The 10,388-nt window shown below is 56.6% G+C and overlaps 2 protein-coding genes across 2 annotated transcripts in view; one reads left to right on the top strand and one right to left on the bottom strand.

The window, feature by feature from the left end:
• The window catches only part of PLD4 (phospholipase D family, member 4), a 15,989-nt gene extending 15,522 nt beyond the window's left edge, over nucleotides 1-467 (top strand). The window contains exon 16 of the mRNA XM_011951576.1: nucleotides 330-467. Coding sequence (XP_011806966.1) covers nucleotides 330-467 — 138 coding nt within the window. The remainder of the gene's footprint in view (nucleotides 1-329) is intronic.
• Nucleotides 468-974: 507 nt separating this feature from the next.
• Nucleotides 975-10,388, bottom strand: part of AHNAK2 (AHNAK nucleoprotein 2) — a 31,250-nt gene continuing 21,836 nt past the window's right edge. Inside the window, exon 14 of the mRNA XM_011951572.1 lies at nucleotides 975-10,353. Within this exon, the coding sequence (XP_011806962.1) occupies nucleotides 1,782-10,353 (8,572 nt within the window). The 3' untranslated portion in view covers nucleotides 975-1,781. The remainder of the gene's footprint in view (nucleotides 10,354-10,388) is intronic.

The following is a 10,388-nucleotide window of genomic DNA, read 5'->3' as shown; positions in this document are numbered from 1 at the left end:
CGTGTTAGCCAGGATGGTCTTGATCTCCTGACCTTGTGATCCGCCCGTCTCAGCCTCCCAAAGTGCTGGGATTACAGGCTTGAGCCACAGCGCCCGGCTCAGTTCACTTTCTAGAGGCTTCTATGTCCCCTAACTTGGATGACACCCATGGGTCTCCCAAACTCAGCACAGGGAACATATGCCCATGGTGGCATGGGGAAAGAACCCAGCCTCTCCCCTGCCCAGGCTCCTGCACCCCATAGCTGTCACCCCTCTGGAACCTCTCAGGGCAGCACAAGGAGTGGTAGCCTCAGAGTGGCCTTCACCCTTCAGGCACTGTCGTCCTCCAGATTGGCTACAGCCCAGCTCTTGCTCCCATGCCCACAGCCATGAGAGCAGCCACCTCCCCAGAGGTCCATGAGCGCTACTCACCAGGAGCCCACCCAAGCCAGGAGGGAGCTGGGGGCAAGTTCCAACCACCCCCTTGAACACTGCATACCCATGAACCCAGCAGGGGCATCTGAGGGCAGCTGGGAAGAGATCTGACCACTGAAAGACTATAGGGAACCCCTTGAACCTCACTCCACTACCCCACGTGGATTTGCTTCCTGTGGGCTGCCCAAGAGAGCCTCTGTGATAAAGGAAGCTTCTGAGGATGGGCCACTAAAGATGGTCAAGGACACCTTTCTGTGCTGTCCGCACTCTGCACTCTATCTCCCATCCCACACTGCCTCCAGCTGGAGGGAGGAAGGGAGGGTTGACAGACCAGGATTCACAGTGTCCCTGCCACACTGTGAACTCAGCCCTATCTTCCTTGTCTTCCTCACAGCCTCTAGCTCAGAGGAGGACCTGGACAAATGGATGATACATAGGCAACCACTCTAATGTTCCTCCTTGACTGTTCTCTAGAGCTACTTAGTAGAGACCAGAGTGTGTGGGAAGAAAGCACTGGTAAACTTCCACCCGTAGACAGAAGACCTCAGCAGCCTTCACCGTGGGATGCAGCACTTTCTTTATTGCCCATCCAGGGAACAGCCAAGCCAGCTCCATCTGCATTCTGGCTGCAGCATGTACATTAGGAGACTCAGGGGCCACGGTGTGGGACCATGCACACTGGCAAGGCACTGGTGGATGCTGGCAAGCAAGTGGACGTGGATAGATGAGAATGACTACTCACAGATGTCCTGGCTTCTGCTGGCGCGGCTGCCAGCCACTGGCTGCCATCACCCTTCTGCCTAGCACGTGTGTATTGTCACACAAAACATCTTGAAGCTTGCCATTAGTGAGCATTCAACAAAGAAGTAAGCTAAGAGAGAAGGAAACAGTGTCTCCTGGAATATACCGCACTCTGCCTGAAATAGGAAAACTATGTTTGCCAGGAAGCAGCAGCAGCAGGAAAGAAGTCATACCAAAAACTACTCGTACACCACAGACATTAGAACCCTTTCCTCAAAGAAACACTTATGTTCTGTTGGGTATTATGGACAGGTTTCTTGAAATTTATCTAATAAAGACCAACAAACTTTCCCAGCAACGCCTCTGAGTACCGTGTGAATTCTGGTGTCTTGTGGGAAGTCAGGGTGCCTTCTTTGCATCCAAAGCTTTGGTTCCATTTTAGGAGGGCTGTGTGATGGTGACAAAGGTGTTCTGGTCATTTCTGCTCTGTTCTCAGTTCTGTGAAGTGAGGTGGATGTAATGTGCTGTGGGATGGGGTGCTCCATATGTGTGTGTAGCCTTTACTTTCCAACTTAGTTTTTTGCATCTCTCTTGTGCTGATGAGCCATACCTCTCAGCCTTCACGGTCACAGGACTGAACCTTTGCCTACATCATCAGCTTTTTTGTCCTGCTGTAGCAGGATTAACTCTGTTCTTGCCGCGGATGTCACCGTCACTCTGGAGTCCAGCCCAGTGCTCACAGGCCTGACCAGTTCACCCTCTTCCTTCTCTTCAGGGGAGAAACTTTCTCGGGCATCAAAAAAAGTGATTGTTTCTTCTTGAAGTTTTTGTTCTTCCAGCTCTGCCTCATCTTCGGTGCTTTTGCTTTTCTTGGTAGGAGATGAGGAGAACCCTAATTTGGGAAATCGGAACCAGCCTGCCTTCTCCTGTTTTTTAGGCAGTTCTGCCTCTGGTCGTGCCTCAGGCTGTGTCTGAATGGGAGCAGATCTCTGGATGTCATTTTTGGAGTCGACACCTGTCTCATCAACAGAAGAGGAAAACCCAATGTTTGGAAGCCAAAACCAGAGCAGACCAGATTTTTTACTTTCTGGTTTCTCTTTTGGAGCCCTGCCTTCATCCACCAGTGGTGTGGTTGCCTCTTGGCTATCATCAGGGGGAAACTCAAGAATTTCTGCTGGCTCCTCATCTGAACAGCTGTCTGCAAGCTGGTGGCCAGAAGGAAGTTCAAATGTGAGTGTTTGCTGTCCCAGTACATTGATGCTGGAAGAGATCATCTCAAATGGTTCTCCAGTGTCAGGCTGGAGATCTCCAGAAACGGAGTCTACTCCTGGGGCAGCTTGTGTGGGAGGCTCTTCTGCACCCTCCTGAGTCCTGGAGTGTTGAGTCACTGTTGTGTACACTCTAGCCTGTGTGTGGGGCTCTGGGATTTTCACCTTTAATAAGGAAAATCCATATGAAGGTGTTTGAATCTCTGATGCAGGGATCTCTGATTCCCGCACAATCTGAGTGGAAAAAGCCCCGGGTGCTGAGAGATCCACAAACTCCGGTGTCACTATGCTGTGTATAGTGACTTCTTGACTTTCAACCTGAGCACCCTGAATATGCACTCTGACCTTTGAAACTGGGGAAGCTTCCAAAGGCAGGTTAAGCTCCACAGGCTGCTCCCTGGGGACCCCAGCCCCTGCCTTCAGGATGCTGGCTCCCCAGAGCCCGGGACTTTCCTTACAAAGGGCTATGTCAATATTTGCCTCTGGACACTGCACTTCCCTCACAGTGGGGATGAACACGTCATCCTCTGAGCTGGGGGCAGGGAAGGAGAACCTCGGTACCTTTAATTTGGGGAATCTGACAGTTAGTACAGAATCTTCCCACAGTTGATCCATGTTAACCACAGAAATCTGGGACGGCGTGTCAGTACTTGAAGCTTTCAGTTTAAGTGGACCTTCAGGCTGGGATGGCCACGTCTCTGTTTTATCCTCCATGCTGGCAAGGTCATGTCCTGGCTTGGAAAGAGGAGTCTCTTCTATTTCTCCTGGAAGAACCTGGGTTTCTGGAAGCCTCATGCCAGGCATCTGAAAAGGGAGAGGTCCTTTGGTTGGATGGATCCTGACCTCAGAAGTGGAAAGCTCATCCCCGGTCACCCCAGCAGTGGAAAGGTGCAGCTTCAAGCCTGTGCTGTCAAGATCACACCTTAGAACATCTGTGGATGATTTGCTCTCAGAAGCTGTCACTTCTGCATCTGCCTCTGGGAGCTGTAGGGACATACTTGCCTCCACGTTTGACCCAGAAACAAGGAACTCTTTGACTCTAGCTGCTGCTTCATCCCCTGTTGCTGCCGGTGCCTGTGTCTGAGCCACTTCCAGCTTTCCAGCCCCGCCTCTGTCCCTGGAAGAGCGCCTAAGGCTGGGCATGCGGAACTTGGGCATTTTAAACCAGCTTTCCTGCGAGTCCCTGGGCGTGGCTTCCTCCTCTGGGCTTTCCACTGTGGGGACTTCAGCATCTGGTTTTCTACAGGATGGCTGGAGGGGGTCTTCAGGTGTGGGAGCGATCCCCTCCCCACAAGGCTGGCTTGCTGGGACATCCCCGAGCCCACATCCTCTGTTGTCACCTTCGGTAGATAGATCATGTTTGGGAAGAGGCAGGTCAGCTTCAGACTGGCTCACCTCCCCCTTGGCCTTGGAGGATCTGAGATCAGGTTTGGCAAAGCCCAAACTGGGAATGCGGACCTGTGGACAGGGGAGGTTCACACCCTCACCTTCTGTGGCACTTGCTGTTGCACCAAGTCCTCCCCCACCACCGTCACTGCTGGCCTTTTCTGTGTCTTGAAAGCTACCCCCTGCTGTGACACTAGAAAGAGAAGGATCCATGTCTCTCTGTGGCAGGCTGACCCCACTCTTAGAAGCCTTCATTTTGGGAAGTGCAAGTTTTGGCATGGCGAAGCCAGGCTTTGTGCTCCTTCCCTTCTCTCCATCCCTCTCATGAGGCAGATCCATGTGCATGGCAGACTGCGGGGCCACTTCATCCTTGTCTAAAACCAGGCTGAGTTTTGAGTCCTCCACGCTGCATTCTGGGTCCACCTTTGGCCCTGCTTCCTTCTTCGGGGACCACCTAAATGATGGAAGCTTAATCTTAGGCATTTTGAAGGGACTCCCTTTCCCTTCGTGGTCAGCATCTTCAGAAGAGGCTTCTCCGGGGGCCGCTACTGATGTCTGCAAGGAGGCCACAAGCTCTTCCGGGTCCTGGGACACAGAGGTGCCTGGGGATGGCAGATGGGTGCTTGGCAAGGGGCACTGTACTCCCTCTCCAGGGCTAAGAGGAGACATGACTGGGGCACCCGCTGCTGCATGTAAGTCTCCCTCAGCAACTGACATTTGGGGAACTGAAAACACAAACTTTGGTTTATAGAATTTAGGAAAAGACACCTGACCAAGAGAAACAGGAATCATGGACTTCAGTGGACCAGAGTGACTCTCTGTTCCAGCTACTGGAACTCCCTCTGGAGGCTGCGGGTCAGCAGAGCACTCTGTCTTGGGAAGAGGAAACTCAGCCTGAGACCCAGAAGGAATTTCCAGAGCAAGCTCAGGGGCCAAGGCAGCTCTGGGAACGGTCACCTGGTATTTTGTCAGTGTAACACCCTCACAGGGAGAGAGAATAGAAGATTCAAAGTGAGGACCAGTGAGATCAAGCCGGGATGATGGAAACCCAGTCAAACCAAGCTTAGGCATCTGCATGGATGGCTCTGAACCGCCTGAAACCTGTTGTAATTCACAACTTGAGGATTCTGAAGATGATAAGGGAATCGTGGAAAGACCTACGCTAGATTCTGCACCTGAGACGAAACTATCTTTAGGAGTTTTGACAGAAGAAAATGAAACTTTGGGCACTTTAAAATGCAGTTTCTTAAACTTCGAATCCACTCCAGCTTCTCCAACAGCAAGCCCCAGGTTACTGTCGCATGATGGATCATGAAGATCACCTTCACGAACAACAGACTCCACAATGGGAAATGCTGAAGTCTTCTCATGGAGTGTAATATTTCCTTTGATTTCAGAGGACGACATGGAAACTTTCTTTGACGACCATTCAGCACCAGACGTGCTCAGTTTTTGCACTTGAAACTTGCTGTCTTTTGCAGCTAAATCCTCGTGGACCAGGGACAGGTCCCCCTCTAGCCCCACGCCGTGAAACATGGCTCCTGGGGCCTGGACGTCCACCTCCATGCTGGGCAGAGACACCTCCACGTCGGGGACCATCACTTCTGCCTTGAGGCCTTTCAGGTCCAGTTTGTGGCCCTTGACATCCACCTGGGGGCCCTTGAAACTGGGCATCTGCCCCTTGGGCAGGTGCCCTTTGAGGCTGGCCCCCTCGGGCACATGGCCCTCCAGAAGCTTCACGTCCACCTGGCCAGCCTGGACCTCCAGGTTGGTGGAAGGGGGCTGAAAGCTGAGGTCACTGGTCTTGAGGTCACCCTGCACGGAGGGGAGGCTCACGTCGGCCTCCACCTTTGGCACGGACACGTCCACCGAGGCCTCAACGGACTTCGCTGGGGCCGACACCCCGAACAACCGCATCTTGAACTTGGGCATTTTGAACTTGCTGTCTTTGGCGGTCACGTCCTTGTCAGCCAGGGACAGGTCCCCCTCCAGCCGTGCACCGTCTAGCTTGGCTCCTGGGGCTTGGATGTCCACCTCCACGCTGGGCCGAGACACCTCCACGTTGGGGGCCGTCACCTCCACCTTGGGGCTTTTCAGGTCCAGCTTGGGGCCCTTGAGGTCCACTTTGGGCTTCTTGGAACTGGGCATCTGCACCTTGGGCAGGTGCCCTTTGAGGCCGGCTCCCTCGGGTACGTGGCCCTCTGGGAGCTTCACATCCACCTGGACAGCCGGGACCTCCAGCTCAGCGGAAGGGGACTGAATGCTGAGGTCCGTGGTCTTGAGGTCCCCCTGCATGGAGGGGAGGCTCACGTCGGCCTCCACCTTTGGCGCAGACACGTCCATCGAGGCCTCCACGGACTCGCCTGGGGCGGACAGCCCGAACGATGGCATCTTGAACTTGGGCATTTTGAATTTGCTGTCTTTGGTGGTCACATCCTTGTCAGCCAGGGACAGGTCCCCCTCCAGCCGTGCACCGTCCAGCTTGGCTCCTGGGGCCTGGACATGCCCCTCCACGCTGGGCAAAGACACCTCCATGTTGGGGGCCGTCACCTCTGCCTTGGGGCCTTTCAGGTCCAGCGTGGGGCCCTTGATATCCACCTGGGGTCCTTTGAGGTCCACTTTGGGCATCTTGAAACTCGGCATCTCCATCTTGGGCAGGTGCCCTTTGAGGCCAGCTCCCTCGGGCACGTGGCCTTCCGGGAGCATCACGTCCACCTGGACAGCCTGGACCTCCAGGTCAGCGGAAAGGGGCTGAATGCTGAGGTCAGGGGTCTCGAGGTCCCCCTGCATGGAGGGGAGGCTCACGTCGGCCTCCACCTTCGGCACAGACATGTCCACCGAGGCCTCGATGGACTTGCCTGGGGCCGACACTCCGAAGGATGGCATCTTGAACTTGGGCATTTTGAACTTGCTGTGTTTGGTGGTCACGTCCTTGTCGGCTACGGATAGGTCCCCCTCCATCCGCGTGTGGTCCAGCTGGGCTTCCAGGGGCTGGATGTCCACCTCCACACTGGGCAGAGACACCTCCACGTCGGGGGCCGTCACCTCCGCCTTGGGGCCTTTTAGGTCCAGCTTGGGGCCCTTAACGTCCACCTGGGGGCCCTTGAGGTCCACTTTGGGCATCTTGAAACTGGGCATCTGCACCTTGGGCAGGTGCCCTTTGATGCTGGCTCCCTCGGGCAGGTGGCCCTCCGGGAGTGTCATGTCCACCTGGACAGCCTGGACTTCCAGGTCGGCGGATGGAGGCTGAATGCTGAGGTCAGTGGTCTCCAGGTCCTCCTGCATGGAGGGGAGGCTCACGTTGGCCTCCACCTTTGGCGCAGACACATCCACCGAGGCCTCCATGGACTTGCCTGGGGCAGACAGCCCGAACGATGGCATCTTGAACTTAGGCATTTTGTATTTGCTGTCTTTGGCAGTTACGTCCTTGTCGGCCAGGGACAGGTCCGCCTCCAGCCGCACACCATCCAGCTTGACTCCTGGGGTCTGGTGGTCCACCTCCACGCTGGGCAGAGACACCTCCACTTCGGGGGCCTTCACCTCCGCCTTGGAGCCTTTCAGGTCCAACTTGGGGCCCTTGATATCCACCTGGGGGCCTTTAAGGTCCACTTTTGGTATCTTCAAACTTGGCATCTCCACCTTGGGCAGGTGCCCTTTGAGGCCGGCTCCTTCGGGCACGTGGCCTTCCGGAAGCGTTACGTCCACATGGACAGCCTGGACCTCCAGCTCGGCAGAAGGGGGCTGAATGCTTTTGTCCATGATCTTGAGTTCTCCCTGCATGGAGAGGAGGCTCACGTCGGCCTCCACCTTCGGCGCAGACATGTCCACCGATGCCTCGATGGACTTGCCTGGGGCCGACACCCCAAAGGACGGCTTCTTGAACTTGGGTATTTTGAACTTGCTGTCTTTCGCAGTCAGGTCCTTGTCAGCCAGGGACAGTTCCCCCTCCAGTCGTGTACCGTCCAGCTTGACTCCCGGGGCCTGGATGTCCACCTCCATGCTGGGCAGAGACACATCCATGTCAGAGGTCATCACCTCCGCCTTGGGGCCTTTCAGGTCCAGCTTGGGGCCCTTGAGGTCCACTTTGGGCATCTTGAAACAGGGCATCTGCACCTTGGGCAGGTGCCCTTTCACACCAGCTCCCTTGGGAAGGTGGCCCTCTGGGAGCGTCACGTCCACCTGGACAGCCTGGACTTCCAGGTCGGCGGAAGGGGGCTGAATGCTGAGGTCAGTGGTCTCGAGGTCCCCCTGCATGGAGGGGAGGCTCATGTCGGCCTCCACCTTCAGCACAGACACGTCCACCGAGGCCTCGATGGACTTCCCTGGAGCCGACACCGCGAAGGATGGCATCTTGAACTTGGGCATTTTGAACTTGCTGTGTTTGGCGGTCATGTCCTTGTCGGCCAGGGACAGTTCCCCCTCCAGCTGGGCATCATCCAGCCTGGCTCCCGGGGCCTGGATGTCCACCTCCACGCTGGGCCGAGACACCTCCACGTCGGGGGCTGTCACCTGCACCTTGGTGCCTTTCAGGTCCAGCTTAGGCCCCTTGATATCCATCTGGGGGCCTTTCAGATCCACTTTGGGCATCTTCAAACTGGGCATCTGCACCTTGGGCAGGTGCCCTTTGAGGCCGGCTCCCTCGGGCACGTGGCCCTCCGGGAGCTTCACATCCACCTGGACAGCCTGGACCTCCAGCTCAGTGGATGGGGACACAGTGCTGAGGTCAGTGGTCTCGAGGTCCCCCTGTGTGGAGGGGAGGCTCACGTCGGCCTCCACCTTCGGCACAGACACGTCCACCGAGGCCTCCATGGACTTGCCTGGGGCCGATACCCCGAAGGATGGCATCTTGAACTTGGGCATTTTGAATTTGCTGTCTTTAGCGGTCACGTCCTTGTCAGCCAGGGATAGGTCCCCCTCCAGCCGCACGTCATCCAGTTTGACTCCTGGGGCCTGGACGTCCAACTCCATGCTGGGCAGAGACACCTCCATGTCGGAGGCCGTCACCTCTGCCTTGGGGCCTTTCAGGTCCAGCTTGGGGCCCTTGATATCCACATGGGGGCCTTTGAGGTCCACTTTCAGTATCTTCAAACTGGGCATTTCCATCTTAGGTAGGTGCCCTTTGAAGCCGGCTCCCTCGGGCACGTGGCCTTCAGGGAGCGTCAAGTCCACCTGGACAGCCTGGACATCCAGGTGAGCAGAAGGGGGCTGAATGCTGAGGTCAGTGGTCTCGAGGTCCCCCTGCATGGGGGAGAGGCTCACATCAGCCTCCACCTTCGGCACAGACACGTCCAATGAGGCCTCGATGGACTTGCCTGGGGCCGACACCCCAAAGGATGGCATCTTGAACTTGGGCATTTTGAACTTGCTGTGTTTGGTAGTCACGTCCTTGTCGGCCAGGGAGGGTTCCCCCTCCAGTCGTGCATCATCCACCTTGGCTCCCCGGGCCTGGATGTCCACCTCCACACTGGGCCGAGACACCTCCACGTCGGGGGCCGTCACCTCCGCCTTGGGGCCTTTCAGGTCCAGCTTGGGGCCCTTGATATCCACCTGGGGGCCTTTGAGGTCCACTTTGGGCATCTTGAAACTGGGCATCTGCACCTTGGGCAGGTGCCCTTTGAGGCCGGCTCCCTCGGGCACGTGGCCTTCCGGGAGCGTCACGTCCTCCTGGACAACCTCGACCTGCAGGTCAGCGGAAGGGGGCTGAATGCTGAGGTCAGTGGTCTTGAGGTCCCCCTGCATGGAGGGGAGGCTCAGTTCGGACTCCACCTTTGGTGTACACACGTCCATTGAAGCCTCGATGGACTTGCCTGGGGCCGACACCCCGAAGGATGGCATCTTGAACTTGGGCATTTTCAACTTGCTGTCTTTGGCGGTCACGTCCTTGTCAGCCAGGGATAGGTCCCCCTCCAGCCGCACATCATCCAGTTTGACTCCTGGGGCCTGGACGTCCACCTCCACGCTGGGCAGAGACACCTCCATGTCAGGGGCTGTCACCTCTGCCTTGGGGCCTTTCAGGTCCAGCTTGGGGCCCTTGATATCCACCTGGGGGCCTTTGATATCCACTTTGGGTATCTTCAAACTGGGCATCTCCGTCTTAGGTAGGTGCCCTTTGAGGCCGGCTCCCTCGGGCACATGGCCTTCAGGGAGTGTCATGTCCACCTGGACAGCCTGGACATCCAGGTGAGCAGAAGGGGACTGAATGCTGAGGTCAGTGGTTTTGAGGTCCCCCTGCATGGAGGGGAGGCTCACATCGGCCTCCACCTTCGGCACAGACACGTCCAACGAGGCCTCGATGGACTTGCCTGGGGCCGACACCCCAAAGGACGGCATCTTGAACTTGGGCATTTTGAACTTGCTGTCTTTCGCAGTCACATCCTTGTCAGCCAGGGACAGTTCCCCCTCCAGTCGTCCGCCATCCAGCTTGGCTCCTGGGGCCTGGACGTCCACCTCCACGCTGGGCAGAGACACCTCCACGTCGGGGGCTGTCACCTCCGCCTTGGGGCCTTTCAGGTCCAGCTTGGGGCCCTTGACGTCCACTTTGGGCATCTTGAAACTGGGCATCTGCACCTTGGGCAGGTG

This window comes from Colobus angolensis, unplaced genomic scaffold, assembly GCF_000951035.1.
Source record: "Colobus angolensis palliatus isolate OR3802 unplaced genomic scaffold, Cang.pa_1.0 Scaffold32, whole genome shotgun sequence".
In the NCBI taxonomy this organism is placed as follows: Eukaryota; Metazoa; Chordata; class Mammalia; order Primates; family Cercopithecidae; genus Colobus; species Colobus angolensis.
This window is presented reverse-complemented; position numbering and strand designations above follow the sequence as displayed.